The sequence below is a fragment of the Culex pipiens genome, chromosome 2 (genome assembly GCF_016801865.2).
Source record: "Culex pipiens pallens isolate TS chromosome 2, TS_CPP_V2, whole genome shotgun sequence".
NCBI lineage: Eukaryota > Metazoa > Arthropoda > Insecta > Diptera > Culicidae > Culex > Culex pipiens.
The window spans coordinates 194,492,453-194,507,556 of record NC_068938.1 but is presented as its reverse complement, the minus strand read 5'-3'; the positions used below and the strand labels follow the sequence as shown (position 1 = coordinate 194,507,556).

The 15,104-nt window shown below is 37.2% G+C and overlaps 4 protein-coding genes across 4 annotated transcripts in view; 1 reads left to right on the top strand and 3 right to left on the bottom strand.

Annotated features, from left to right (window-relative positions):
• The window catches only part of LOC120424715 (homeobox protein vnd), a 43,251-nt gene extending 38,818 nt beyond the window's left edge, over positions 1-4,433 (bottom strand). Inside the window, exon 1 of the mRNA XM_052707109.1 lies at positions 4,296-4,433. The gene's annotated coding sequence lies outside the window, so the exon portion shown is untranslated. The remainder of the gene's footprint in view (positions 1-4,295) is intronic.
• Positions 4,322-5,855, bottom strand: LOC120424714 (putative tRNA pseudouridine synthase Pus10). The gene is made up of 2 exons (XM_039588896.2): positions 5,733-5,855; positions 4,322-5,674 (listed from the first exon to the last, which is right to left on the bottom strand). Exons 1-2 carry the CDS (start codon positions 5,853-5,855, stop codon positions 4,322-4,324), a joined length of 1,476 nt encoding a protein of 491 aa, XP_039444830.1.
• Positions 5,856-6,021: 166 nt separating this feature from the next.
• LOC120424719 (uncharacterized) lies at positions 6,022-7,742 on the top strand. Its single transcript, XM_052707112.1, has 2 exons — positions 6,022-6,668; positions 6,742-7,742. Exons 1-2 carry the CDS (start codon positions 6,638-6,640, stop codon positions 7,035-7,037), a joined length of 327 nt encoding a protein of 108 aa, XP_052563072.1. The 5' UTR covers positions 6,022-6,637; the 3' UTR covers positions 7,038-7,742.
• A 3,672-nt stretch (positions 7,743-11,414) lies between these two features.
• Positions 11,415-13,718, bottom strand: LOC120424720 (mRNA export factor Gle1). The gene is made up of 2 exons (XM_039588903.2): positions 13,532-13,718; positions 11,415-13,463 (listed from the first exon to the last, which is right to left on the bottom strand). The coding sequence occupies exons 1-2, from the start codon at positions 13,544-13,546 to the stop codon at positions 11,469-11,471; spliced, it is 2,010 nt and encodes a 669-aa protein (XP_039444837.1). The 5' UTR covers positions 13,547-13,718; the 3' UTR covers positions 11,415-11,468.
• Positions 13,719-15,104: the final 1,386 nt, after the last annotated feature.

The following is a 15,104-nucleotide window of genomic DNA, read 5'->3' as shown; positions in this document are numbered from 1 at the left end:
TCTCATTTCAAAAATCCCGACTTTTCCAGAACCTTAAAGAATAGATGGATGGAAATTCATGGAATAGCTAAAAATACATAAAGGTTTACGGTACATTTAAAAAAAATTACATACATATTTCTTTTGTTTCTTGGGTTTAACCCTCAACTGCCAATTTTTTTCGATTTTTTTTATTTTTTTCCGTGTTCAGGAGGTCATTTTGAGCAACTTTTGTTCTACGAAAAACTTTACTTCTCTTGTTTTATGCTTTCTTGTTTTATTTTTAGTATTTAAATTTGCATTTATCTTTTTAAGTTTATGTTTATTTTTGGTAGTATTTGGCCTATTCTACCACCTGATATAATTACATTTTGCCTATCTAATTTTTTCACGTTTTTACAGTCACTTTTTCAATTTTTTGCTTGTTTTTCACATTTTCTGCTATAGAATGGCACCATCATCATTAAAATTGTAAAATAATTGCGTAGAGGAATAGTCTGGGACACTAGAAAAATTACTGCATACTTCTTTTTACTGAAAATACAGGAAATGTTAGTAAAAAACAAAGTTTTGCCTACTGAGTTTTTTATGATTCTAATAAAATAATTTTAATAAATTTCATCAAAATTTAATATAAGTTTTATGGTTTCAGCAAAATGTTTTCATCCATAAAAATATCATAGTAGGCAGGGTTCAACGTTTGAATGGGAATTAAATCTACAAATTTTGGAAAAAGTCACTTTTTATTTTACGAAATTGGTTATATCTCTGCTTAAATTGAGCCAAAATTCATACTTTTTTATGGAAATCGTTCAGAAAACTGTTCTCTACAATGTGATTGATTCGAAAATGTTTTAAAAACTTCCAACCCTAAAATTTTCTAAAATTTTAAGAGTTCTTCTTTCCAATGCTTTATAAAGATCAAAAATTGGTTGGAAAATTGATTTTTGGCGATTTTTTAGATCGAAGCCCGTCTAAAGGCGGGGTTAGGTTGTAAAGGGTTAATCTGTTTTCATTGAAGAACAAAAAGAAATGGGAAAAAGTCAAAATTGCATTCTTTTTTTTAGGTAAACGCTGAGGTACTACTAAACTAAAATAAATATCTCAGATTTCATGCAAGAAAAATGTGTTTATCAAGTTTTTTTTTTAATTTGTGGATTTAGATATTTACTTTAAAAAAACCAATGTTAATCTATCTATCATATTAAAATATTTATTTCAAATGCTTATGCAATGTTAAAAAAAAATAAACGGAATACGTACTTTACACTGGTCACAATCGTTGAAATTATGCTTTTATTTTGAAATTGGGTTTTCAACAACTTTATTATTGTTTATAGATAATTCAAATTTACGGCATAACTTCTTTACATTTTCGAAAGGCTAAAAATTTAATAGCCTATTGATTTTCAAATAGATTAAAATAGTAAAAGGAACCTCATATTTTAGGTTATGTTCTGTAAACAGATTGAGTGCAATTGACTTAAATATATATATTTCATACTAGTAATTTCAAGACAAATGTAATGTTTAATTTTTCACTTTTTTCGTAGTTCAAAATAATTTTAGAACACTGGCATAAACTTAAGTTTTATAATTCTTGCATTCAAAACTTTTGGTTAAAGTTTGCATTGTATGATCTTTTCTAAATTTTGAATATGATTTTGAGCATAATGAAAAACAACACAAATCATAAATCTTCACCTTGTTTACAAATCTCTATTCCCTACATCTCTCCGTATCATTTCAAGAAAGGCCAGAGACTATCCCACTTTTCTCGACTCGACACCAAACAAAATCCCAAAAAAAAGTCCATTTACAGAAATTACTTCCGAAATTGATTACTTGCAGTTATTGTCCTCCGGTAAATCACTCACCAAACCAAAACCCCGGCCAAGAGGCGGATAATACTCTCCTCGGCCAAAAGAGAGGAGGAAAAACTTCCGACCGAGAAAAATGCTAGTTCATCATCATCGGTTTTTTTCTTCTTCCCTCCCAAATGTCCGTGCCCTTGTCCGATCTAAAAGTCACACAAAAACGCCGACCTTCCCCCTTAATTCGGTTAGTTTTGAGAAGAGGGCGAGCGATGTCACTCGCAGACAGACATCGACGTCGATTGTCCCAAAAACGGATACCTTTCCCCTAGCTAGGCTGGAAGTTCTTATGTGTGTATTTTTTTATATCCGGTCACATCAATTACATCAGATTTCATTCAAAAGTTCATTGGAACACAATCGAGGGAAGCAGATAAAAAGGGAGGATCCCGACTTTTTGGTTTGGCAGCGCGGCTAAAAGTCAGCTCGGGAATTTTGAAAAGCTTTTGAAAAACGTTTGTATATGTTTTTATTGATATTAGCCGAAAAAAGAATATTTCGGATTTTCCGATCCAAGTAGGCTTCTGGAACGAGAGCGGACAGATGATGCGATGGCAGAAGGCTAGGGTGATAATACCGTGCAACACTGAATTGCGATTCAAAAAGTTTTTGCCTTGGACTGGTCTTACAAAATAGGCATGTGAATATTCGAAAATCTATACCTTCAGAAGGAATTTTCTAATCGACTTGGAGTCTCTGGCAGAGTTATACAAATTTTGAATGAATTTTCTGATCAATTCCTAAAATAAACTCAATTTCCTAAAATAAGTATAACACATTCAATTAAACGCCTTTTCCAAAAGTTAGCCTTGATTCAAAAAATTAAATCAACTTAAAATATTGTAAAATTTCACGAATATTTCATAATTCAACATTGAAAAACGGACCGTTAGTTGCTGTGATATCGATAAATAAAAATTAAAATATGGAGGGTAAGTTCTTTTTGATTGCAAATTTAATTTTACATAAAAAATATGTATTCAATTTCGATTTTTTTAAAGTCACTATTTTTTTTCAAAAAATCATAACACAGCGACAGAACCCCAACAATACAGTAGTTGTTCGGTAACTGGGCGTTGTTTAACTGGGCTGCTTTTTAACTGGGCGCTCGATAACTGGGCCGTAGCCCAGTTAAAAAGCAGACAAACGTCAAAAAACCAAAACAAACCAAAATGACCGAGGGGTTGATGGATGCAAAAATCATATTCAATAAATAAAAAAAACTTTTTTCAAACTTTTGTTTAATTTCAAGTTACAGTAAGTAAATGTAAATAAATTTGAGTAACTTTTATTTTTATATTTCATCTGAATAATATTATGCATCGGTGGTCCCCTCGTTATTTTTGTTCATCCCAGTTAACAAGCAACATTCGATGACTGGGCTACGTTTTCAGCCCAGTTACCGAACAACTACTGTACCTACAACTTTGCCGAAGACACCAAATTGATCAGTTACAGATTTTCGAATATTTATATACCATTTTTGTATGAACAGCAGCCAAAATGGTATGGAGACTTGTATGGGTGAACCAATGACACAAAATAGCCTCCTTGGGTCATAGGGAAGGCCCCCACAAAGTATGAGCCAAATGAAAAAAATACAAAAAATAAAAATGGTTGAAACCGGCCGATTTCATAGAGAATTGCTCTGATGCGAAATGGCTTCTTTTGACATATGGAACGCATGAATAAAGTTTTATTGCAATCAAAAAATCCAAAATAAAAAATAATGAAAAAAATTGCGAAATTCTATAATTTGGAAGTATTATTAAATTGTCTGGCAGAAAAAATTTAAAAAATTTTTAAATCAGAAACATTCAAATTTTGAATCAGAAATTTAGAAAATGCAAAACTTAGATATTTTCAATTTCAATTTAAAAATTCAAAATAAACAAAAATACAAAAAAAGCAAAACAAAACTTAGAAAATACCAAAAATTCAACATTTAATAACTCAAAGAAGCGCAAATTTTAACATCCATAAATTCAAAAATTTTAAAAATCTTAAATCTGACAAATTCGAAGACTCGAACATTTAGATTTTAAAAAGTTAAAATAAAAAAAATCAAAAATTTCAATATTTAATATTGCTACAATTGATTTTTTAAAGAAATTGCCATTTTAAAGGTTAAAAGGTCACGTTTAATAGATCGCTAAAGTTAGCGACAAAAATCTTTTCATGCAAAAACGTCTTCTATAAATCGTTTACAACTCGTCAGGGTTCATTCGGATCGTTCTGCGTTCTTCGACAAAGTTGTTTTTCATAAGATTTTACTCAAAAATGTCACACTTGACAATGATCCGACAAATTTTTGGTGGAATTTTTAATTTTCTTTGTTTTCGCCATTATAGGCCAATTACAATTTTATTTTAAGTTTAGTCAGTTTTTGAGACAATTTCAAGGGAGGTCATCACTCAAAGTACATCAAATACTTCCACCTACCTTTAACGACTCATACCCGATCGCATTTATTCCTTCCTCCTCAACCGCTTGGGCCAATCCAAATCAATGGCCATCACATCGAGCGCGTGAATATCGATCGCCCTGCCAATAATGCTCGTGAAGCTCGGCTTGGTCCGGCCAAAGTCCCCGTGCACCAGCTCCTTGATGTACGTCCCGGCCTGGGTGACCACGTCCACGACGATCGCCCGCTCGTTGGCTTGACTCGCGAACGCCTTCACCGAGTAGATTGTGCGTGGTCGGGCCAGGAGCGGCCTTCGGTGGAGAACCCGTAACGGCGTCCACTGCTCGATCGCAAACGGTTCGGCGATGTTGAGCGCGGCGAGGGTGGTTGCTGTAACTGGCTCGTCGATGACGCAGAGAGCTCGGTAGAACTTGCGTTTGTCCTCTTCACCTTGCTTGATGTGGACCAGCTCGTCACGCTCGACCATTTGGAGGTCTTTTATGGAAATGAGCTTCGAGGCGTCGATCGCTTGCTCCATTTCTTCGGCGGCAGATTCCTTAAGGTAGTCCTTGAACGCGTACGGGATCTCCAGTACAAACGGGCGACCTTCGCCGAGGCAGCGCACGTCCACGTCTTCCCTTCCGCTTGAGGAAAAGATCAAACTCTGGTCAGCAACGCCGAAATACGGCGCCACAACCTTCGCCATAATTTCCTGCACGCTGTTTTCCATCTTCCTCTTGCCGTCCAAAATCCACGGCGTCTGGCTAAGCTCGCGCGAGATCTTGTTGTACCTTCCGGCCAAGAAAACCGTCGGCCCGCTGAAACTAATCTTCTCCAGCTTCAACCCTTCGTCCTGCACCGCCGGCGGAACCGCCACATGCTTCCGAAACAGCTCCCAGCAGACCGTCGTCGGCGTAAAATGCCGCTCAAACGCATTCCTCGTGATAAACTCCTTCCGGCAGTGCTTGTTCGCCTTCCGATTGACAAACACTTCCGGTTTGACCAGCTTCAACACGCCCAGTTCAGCCTCCTCGCCGCCGTACTCGAAGAACACATTCACCGAAACTCCGTGCACGGAAAACGGTTTCCCCAGCACGTCCTCCAGCTTCCGGTTCAGCATCATCTTGAGCGCGTCCTTGACGGCCACATCCGGCGCCGGAGAGTTCCGATCGTACCGGGCGGGGAAGCGCTCCAGCAGCGCCAACCAAAGCGACAGTTGGCGCAGGTGCAGCACGATCGGAAGGGAGATTGAGCTGTTGAAGAACTGGCAGTCGTACGCTTTGAAGTCCGAACTGTTGCGGACCTGTTCGAGCAGGGCTTCCAGCCGAGAAGGTTCAAACAGACCCAGACAAGCCACGCACAGATTTTCGCGCAGCTTTTTCGGGGGGTTCTCTTCCTCGTTGGACGTTAGGTTGCGCTGAAATTAACTAAATTTGTAACAAAATTCTGTTGAATATCTTGAATAAGAAAACCACCTTTTTGAGTCCTTCATCAACGTTCAGGAAATCATCCGCTCGGCCGTTGAGAAATCGCAAACAGCAAATCTGGCAGCAGCTCACCGACCGGAGGTACTGGTAGAGTTCCAAATCTTCTTGCATTTTTAGAAACTTTAGTCAATTTAATTTAAATTTTGAATAAACTAAAATCCACGCACGCAATCTAAACTCAAAACGGGAAAATCAGCTGTTGACTGTTGAACACGAGCCGGTTGGACGAAGAGTTTGTTGTTGTTTACATGTAGAGAAACGTCAGTTCTAGAGTAAATTTTCAAAAGGTCCTATGTGCAAAAACCTCAATCTGAGTAAATTGATGTCAAAGTTTTGCTGGACATTTTTAAATCCCATTTAAACAAGGTTGAGTATTTTTCAATTCTAAAAACGCACAAATGGACCTAGAATGATGCTTTTTAAGTATTCTTCACGGGAACTATCGAAAGTCTTGTTAAAACTTATTTCTAAATAAATTTGTTTCATACGACCTTTGAGTGCACATAGGACACGCTTCATAGAACTTTTTTTGCAGATAGGATTAACCACATTGGAGCAAATCTGTGCAGCATTGCACATAGGATCTTTCTAAACTTAATTTAAATCTTAATTTAAAAAGAACAACTTTTTCATGATAATTATGATTACCCAATCCTCGCGCAACGTGTAGGCAACAGCTGATCGAGACCATGAAATATTTCAATGCTTTCCAGCGCGAGAGAGAGAAACCGTTAGGAGAACAAATCGACCAATCAGAGAACTCGTCGGCATCTGTCAGATAGGTGCTTGCAAATTAACTTACACGACAATGTAAACAAAGTTTAGCCGAGTACGCATAGGACTTTTCAGGTTTTTCAAACTTTCAATTGTTTTTTGCTTTTTCTTTCGTTTTTATGTTGTTTAATCCTGTCGTAAGCTGTTCAGGTAAGTTTTTTCAAGTATACAGTACAGTTGCAGCTCATAATTTGTACTTTTTTGCGTTAAATTTGTATTACAGATCTAGTCGGAAAACAAGTAAGTGTGCCCAAATCTTCACCGGAAGAAACTATCCTACCTGGAGGCAGACCAGCGCGGATTCCTAGTGACGTGCAACATGCTCGAGCAAAACTGCACTCGGGACACGTACCGGCTACAAACGAGTACGCCAATCTGTACGGGAAGGTTGTCGAATCTCCACCTCCGATCAATGAAAAACCTGTCGAAAAAGGCGCGGCAGAGCAAGAAAAGGACGAGGAGGGGGATAACATTTCGTTGCTGGTGCAAAAACCAAACCGAAGCAGCCAAAACGAATAAAAAAAAGTACCGGTTCGAGTCGGTAGTCAACGGGGCGAAAAACATCTGCTCCATTAAGACGGGATGAACAATCCGACGGTCCAAGATTCTGCAGGACGCGGCCGGAACCAAGAAATATTGTGCGGCTAATTCCAATCACCAATGCCAACCTGATGGACATAATGGACGGCGCCGGAAAGCTGTTCGATCTGTAAGTTATGAAGGAACCGAAAACGTTCGCGATCATTTTCAACCGGTGATTGAACAACGGACTGGACCGCGAGATCCTTCTTAACCTCGCGCGCCTTGTCCACTACCTCATGCTCCATGCGGGCATACTTCTTGGTGTACTTGGCCGCGCGCAGCAGGTTCTACCTAACGCGGAGTAGCTTAACGGCCTGCAGCTGGCGGCGCAGTTTTCTGGGTGGGCCAACAGCTTAGCCCTCGTTGCCTTCAGCTTGGATTCTGGCACCACCGGCAGTTTTAGGGATTCCTTGGAACGTAGACGATTGCCCGTTTCCAACACTTCGTTCCACTCATTCCAGCATTCCACTCGAGATGATCCGAATCGGCCACCGTGCAAGGCGGAAATTTCGTTTGGAATGTGCTGTCTTTGGAGGTGTGAGTTTAGCAATTGTTTATAGTAGGAAAATACCGAGGAACTTACCACTAGCGGTACGATCAGCGTAACATCAAGAAAGAAAGTCGGTCTCAAGGTCTGTCTAACAGCGGACGCAAAACACACGTAGTCCAAACTGATCACTCCGCCAGCAACACTGCTGAGTGCAGTGAAACATCAGCAGGTAATTTAAGTATCAGCAGGTAAGATAAGTATCTTGTTCTAGGCTAAGGTTCCGTGCCGGACATAATGAGGCGTTTTAACAACCACCGGTGGAGCACACCTCGATACTTCTGGGAAAAATTAAACAAACAAAAAATAATGATCACTCTCACTTTAAAACCTGTTTAAACTCTCTCCAAATCACTCCACTCCTTCAAAAACAAACTGGCTTATCTTTTTTATGAAGACTTACCTCCATCAATGAAAAATCGCCTTTAAAAACAACAAAAAACTAAACCGTACAAAACGACCTATATGCACAAATTTTATGATTTTTTATGCTGCCTTGTTGGTGTTATGCTCCCAAGTTTTTGGGTGGCGTATCTGTCAAATTCGAGAGAGTGCAGATAGGGCGAATTGAACTTCTCTCTTTTGCTTTGACAGCATTGAAACATTTCATGCTCTCTTCCAGCTGATGACTACACGTTGTGCGTGGATTGTACAAACATGAAGATTGTAAAATATTTATGTTTAAGAATTTTATTAAAAAACGACTTATACATATTTTCAAATAAACTCAATAAACATGTACATAGGTCATTTTGATATGGGCGTATGTGCATCAGCATTAAAAAATTATATTAATGTTCCATAGGTTGATTTGCTACGGTTCTATGTGCACGTTTCACTCGATTGCACATAGGACTCCCGTGTGGTAAAATGACCTATATTTATTTGGTGTAGAATTTATTAAGAATGCTTTTAGGTTGTTTTGTATTTTATCAATAACTTTAAAAATAAAAGGCTTTGAAGAAATTGGATCAGCGGTGAGTATAGTTTCCAGCTTGCAGAATGTATTGCAATAAATAACTCAGTTTGTTTACTTTTGTCGGATAGGACCTTTTGAAAATTTACTCTAGAGTTAGTGTTCGAGCGAGCACGTGGGATATGGTGGCTGCAGAATCCAGCTGTTTCTGATTGGAATGCTTCCCCGGTGCAAAATTCGACCGACATGGTGTCGATTAGGTCGGATGCATTGTTAGCCCAACAAGCATGACTTGATTTTAATTTCGGCATTTTCTCTGATTATTTTAATAAACGATTTGGGACCATCCATAAACCACGTGGACACTTTTTTGGAAATGTCGAATCTTTTTTATATGGAGCATGGACAATGAGGACTGTTCAGAAAAACACACAGGAAAAATTTAATCTTACCTATTTTTTATTAACTTAAAACAACTCAATTTCCCAAAGTTGGGTTTTTATTAATTTCGAGATTTTTTTATATATTTTAGGGGAAAAAATAGTCGCAACTTTTGAGAAATAGAGAAGTATGGTCAAACATTTTGCCGCCGAGTATGATTTTTTGGAAAAAATCGAAATTTCATTCATATTTTTTCATTTGAATCAGCAATCGACAAGTACTTCAAAGATTTTTTGATAAAGAGTCTCGTTTTCAAAATGTAGCCACCGAAAGTTTGACTTCAGTGAAATATTTGCAGTTTTTCGATCTTAAAAAAAAAAAGAAATTTCCTATATAATTGTCTGAGAAACATTGAAGATTGGACCTCTGGTTGCTAAGAAAGAGCGGCTTACAGAAAAAGGAATAGGAAAATTGAAGTTTTCTAGCGGAGGTATTAGACTATGGCAAACAAACTCGCACTTTTTTGCGTTTGACAAAGCCAAATGTATACCGGCTGACGTTTCTGCAAACAAATGCAGGCAAACAAGCACAGCAGGCAAACTTCCAAACTGTCAAAAAGTTTGTTTGTTTGTCGTAGTTGCCGCAGATATCGTATTGTCGTCCTTAAGTCTAACCCAAACAATCCTCCATTTCCTAATGCCGATCTCTGCAACTAGTGGTCCGATTTTCAATGTTAAAAAATGAAACATTCGAGAAATTTTCCGATTTTTACGAAAACATCATCTTTTTCTTTTTTTTTTAGGAAATACTTCTTTATAATTATTAAGTTAAGTTATTTTACTGTAATGGCAACCAAAAATTTGCTGTGTACGGTTTGTTTCACCATACAAATTTTAAGAGAAAAACTATTAGGTCCTGTCTAAATATTCTTGAAAAAATCAAAGTGCACATTGTTCTGGGGACCCCAAAGTTCATGCTTCCCTTCAAGTTAAGCCTGCGCAAAAATTTTGTTAATCGATGTTATGAATTAAGAAAAAAAATCTAAAACTAAAACAAATAGAATTTAATATTGCAAAGTTTAAACAATTTTAAAAATAATGAAAATTAAAAGAACCTCAAGTGTAATCACAAATAAATATCTAAAAATAAAAAATGAAAAATAAACGGAAAAAAGTGGAAACATAAAAAATCGAAAAATTAGTTGAAATTTTTAAGTTTGAAAATTTAAAAAGAGAACAGAAACATTCAATTGTTTTTGTCGTTCTTAGAAATTTGGATTTATTTTTAAACTTTGATTTTTATTTTATTTGTTGTTCTTTTTTCAAATAATGCAGTTGCACATATTTATCAAGATCGGCTCGAAAATCATTTTTTTTTTCAAGTAAACATCTAAATTTTAATGGAAATTGAAATGTTATCAACTCAAAACAGTTAGAAGGCAGCGTTGATTATCATGTTTAGTAGGTTTGGAATCGCTTTGATTTTTTAAATTTATTAAAAAATATTTTTTTTTTCAAATTATTTTTTTTTCTTAATGCTTTAGATATTTTAAAATCAAATGTATTTAAAATCCAATCTAAACACTTTTTTATTTAAATACTTTTTTACTTTTTCACAGATCACTTTTTTATGCAACGCAGGGGAGAAAATAAAATTTGCGTTGATTCATGCCTAGAAATGGTATAAGTTTAGAAAGCTTTTTAATCCTATTGAAATTTTCAAATAATAAATATTTTCGAAAATGTCGAGAGTTCAACAATTAACAATCATAAACAAAATTCAAAAATTTAAGAAATCAATAATGAAATAAAATAAAAATTTAAAAATCAGAAATACAAAAATTCAGAAATTTAAAAATACAAAAATTAAAAATTCTAAAATTCAAGCTAAAATTAAAAAAATCAAAAATTTCAAAATCCTACAATCAGAAATTCAATAATAAAAAAGTTATGCAATTCCAAAAATTTAAAATTACAAAACTCTAAAACTCTAAAATTCTAAAATTCTAAAATTTTAAAATTCTAAAATTCCAAAATTCTGAAATTTAAAAAATCAAAAATACAAAAAAACCTAAAATTAAAAATTCTAAAAATCCCTAATTCTAAAATTCTAAAATAAGAAATTCATAAATTAAAAATTTTAAATTCAAAAGTTGAAAATTTTAAACGTCAAAAAATCTAAAATTCAAAAATTGAAAAAAAAAATTAAATTTGTATTTTTTGCAATTTTTAACTTTCATAAATTTTAGAATTTTTGAAAACGAGGACAAGCTTCGAGGACAAAATGGTATTTTCTCGATCGTCAGTCGTTGTTTGTAGATTGAGATGTTACGATCAAAATTTTAAATTAAAAATGTAATTATCTCAATCTACTATCGAGTATTGACGGGTATTGGATTCGAAATACAGTTCCTTTTGAGAATATCTTCAATTGTGGCTTTCGGATGATTTTATCACGGTAAAACTTCGCTTTTTCTACAGAAACAATATATTACCAGAAACAAAAAGTCGCACACAAAAACACCCTACCAAAAGTCCGCCGCCATCATCCCCTCGGGCCGCTCGATCCTTCCTTCCGCGGTAATCTTCGCCACGAGTCCTTCCAGCCGCGACTTGGGCCCACCTTCGTCCACCTTGTTCAACTCCGGCAGATACTGCTCGTGCATCACGCGCATCACCTTGACGAACTGCCGCCCATAGTGCGTCCAGAGGAGACCGCCAGCCGTCTGGAGGAACTCCGTAATGAGCGTGGCGCAAATGTCCGGAAGGGGGGCAAGGTTCAGGATGTTGCACAGCCACTTCCAGCCGCACTCGAGGCCGTGTGGGTGGGGCGCGGTCTCGCCACGGCGCAGGTTGGTCACGATGACTGCGCCGTAGAGGCGGGCCAGGCCGGTCATTCGCTTGAGGTATTGGTCTTGCTTTTCTAGGATGCCTTCGGAGGAGAAACGATAGCCGATGGCTTTGAGGTAGTCCTCTTGGGATTGTCCGGCGAGTTGGGGGAGGTAGTAGGGGACGAGGTATGGGCACTCTTTGTGGAGATAGGCGAGGAAGAAGCGGCCAAAGTCGGGGTATTTTTGCCAGAGGGCGACGATGATGGAGGCGATGGGGAAGGCCGCGAGTTGGTTGCTGGAGATGGCCGTGTCCGCTTGGCTGACGAACTTTTTGGCGAGCAGCATGGTGCAGTAGGTCCGGCCGAGGGGGTGGGCGTTGATGGAGACGGATTGGTCGCCGACGCGGACCTGTTGGCCGCTGAGCAGGGCGTCCAGTTTGGTGAATTTGTCGAGGAAGTGTTCCCGGCTGACGGCGGAGATGGCGTTGACCGGGGTGTTGATGGCCTTTTGGCAGCTGAAGCGATACGTTTTCATCGAGGCGTCGTCCAGCAGGGTCTTGACCGCGGCCTGGTGCTGCTCGTAGAATGATTTGATTTCCGTGTAGAACGCCAGACTCTCCTGGGACACGAACGCCGCTAGGGGATTGGGTGGGGGAGCAGGCTTTGGCGCCGTCGTATCCGGTGTGTCCTGCGGAACGGGTGGAGCAACCTCCGGTGGCGCCTCCTGCTTCTGCTGCTGCTGCTTTTGAGCTTCCGCTTGCTCTTGCTCCTTCTTCTGTCGATCCGCCACCTCCTGCTGAATTCGGTTCAAAATCTCGCCAATCTCCGCGTTGATCTGCTCCATCTGCTTGCAGTACTCCATCGCCCTATCAACGTCCTGCTGCGTCACTTCCCGACTTACGTTAACTCCATGCAGCAACTGCTCGAACGCCTTCACCACCGTCTGCACCGACTTTTTCTGCGCGCCAAAATTCGCCAAATACTCCGCCTTGGCCTGCAGCGTCTTCGTAAACACGTCCGTCATCTTCCGGAAGTTGCCCTGGTGCGTCCGGATCGCCTCAAACATCGCCTGCTTGCGCTTCATCTCCTCATCCTTCCGTCTCAACTGCTCGGAAACCTCCGCCAGCCGTCGATTCTCCGCCTCAATCTCCGCATTGTTCCGCTCCTCAAACTCCTTCGCCGCCCGTTCCTGCTCCCGGATCGCCTCCAACAACTTCACCTCAACCTCCCTCGCCCGTCTCTCCTTCTCCTCCGCCACCCGCTGCAACCGCTCCCTGTGTTGCTCCTCCCGCAATCGATCCGCCTCCCGCACCCGAACCTGCCGTTCCTCCAACACCCGCGCGACCTCCTTCCTCCGTTCCCGCTCCCGTTCCTGCTCAAACATCCGGAACGAAACCAACGCCCCAAGCTCGCCAATATCCACCTTGCGCGTCCCCTCCTGGGACCTCCCTATCGTCACCTTCAAATTGGGCACGTACCGCTCCGGCGGTGGTTCCGAATCCGGCTCCGAGGACGAGACGTTGCTCAGATTGGGGTCGTTTTCGCTGTCGGCGTCCGTCGTGGAGTAGGCGAACGGAGCGCAGTCCGGACCGAGCGTGCGGCCCTGGACCAGCGGGCTGATTTTAGCGGCCCGGCTCAATGCGGACACCTGCAGGCTTTGCATGTCCGACAGGAGCTCGTCCATGTCGAGCTGGAAAAGGAAGGTTTTTTGAGGGATTGAAAGTTTTTGTTGACAATTTTGGGGGTTGGTTAACTCACGGTAAATTTATCCATGGTGACTGAAATCCGTCGATCCGCTTGCTGGTTTTCGTCGAATGTACTCGCACTATCCTATTTTCACAAATTAAGCCTATAAAATCTCTTAATCTCATGAAAATTGTGCAATTTTTTCAAGAAACTCGCGGAAAAGTTTAGTTTGTTTACGGTCGCAACCGTCGATTTTGCCGATTTTGCAAAGCAACTGTCAAACAAACTATGTGCTTGCAGAATCCATCTCTACCTGGCTAAAAAGACACGGAAAATATAAACTTAAAAAACGGGTTTGTTTTGCGCATCTTTTGATGTTTCAAAATATAAAAAATTGCAATTTTCAAAATCAAAATATCAGCTAAAATAATTCAAAAATTAAAAATAAGCAAATCATTTTTTGAAAACATTTTCATTTGATTTGAGCTATTTTTCCTTTCCTTTGACAATGTATACAAAAAATGTTCAGCTATTTATTCAGAATTTAGAATTTTAGAATTTTAGAATTTTAGAATTTTAGAATTTTAGAATTTTAGAATTTTAGAATTTTAGAATTTTAGAATTTTAGAATTTTAGAATTTTAGAATTTTAGAATTTTAGAATTTTAGAATTTTAGAATTTTAGAATTTTAGAATTTTAGAATTTTAGAATTTTAGAATTTTAGAATTTTAGAATTTTAGAATTTTAGAATTTTAGAATTTTAGAATTTTAGAATTTTTGTATTTTAGAATTTTAGAATTTTAGAATTTTAGAATTTTAGAATTTTAGAATTTTAGAATTTTAGAATTTTAGAATTTTAGAATTTTAGAATTTTAGAATTTTAGAATTTTAGAATTTTAGAATTTTAGAATTTTAGAATTTTAGAATTTTAGAATTTTAGAATTTAAGAATTTTAGAATTTTAGAATTTTAGAATTTTAGAATTTTAGAATTATAGAATTATAGAATTATAGAATTATAGAATTATAGAATTTTAGAATTTTAGAATTTTAGAATTTTAGAATTTTAGAATTTTAGAATTTTAGAATTTTAGAATTTTAGAATTTTAGAATTTTAGAATTTTAGAATTTTAGAATTTTAGAATTTTAGAATTTTAGAATTTTAGAATTTTAGAATTTTAGAATTTTAGAATTTTAGAATTATAGAATTTTAGAATTTTAGAATTTTAGAATTTTAGAATTTTAGAATTTAGGAATTTTAGAATTTTAGAATTTTAGAATTATAGAATTATAGAATTATAGAATTATAGAATTTTAGAATTTTAGAATTTTAGAATTTTAGAATTTTAGAATTTTAGAATTTTAGAATTTTAGAATTTTAGAATTTTAGAATTTTAGAATTTTAGAATTTTAGAATTTTAGAATTTTAGAATTTTATAATTTTAGAATTTTAGAATTTTAGAATTTTAGAATTTTAGAATTTTAGAATTTTAGAATTTTAGAATTTTAGAATTTTAGAATTTTAGAATTTTAGAATTTTGGAATTTTGGAATTTTAGAATTTTAGAATTTTAGAATTTTAGAATTTTAGAATTTTAGAATTTAAGAATTTAAGAATTTTAGAATTTTAGAATTTTAGAATTTTAGA

Coding starts and splice junctions, on each gene's coding strand:
- LOC120424719 (XM_052707112.1), top strand. CDS start 6,638: ATGTTGTTTAATCCTGTCGTAAGCTGTTCAG. Junction 6,669..6,741: donor TCCTGTCGTAAGCTGTTCAG/GTAAGTTTTTTC, acceptor TTTGTATTACAG/ATCTAGTCGGAAAACAAGTA.
- LOC120424714 (XM_039588896.2), bottom strand. CDS start 5,855: ATGCAAGAAGATTTGGAACTCTACCAGTACCTCCGGTCGGTGAGCTGC. Junction 5,675..5,732: donor TTGATGAAGGACTCAAAAAG/GTGGTTTTCTTA, acceptor AGTTAATTTCAG/CGCAACCTAACGTCCAACGA.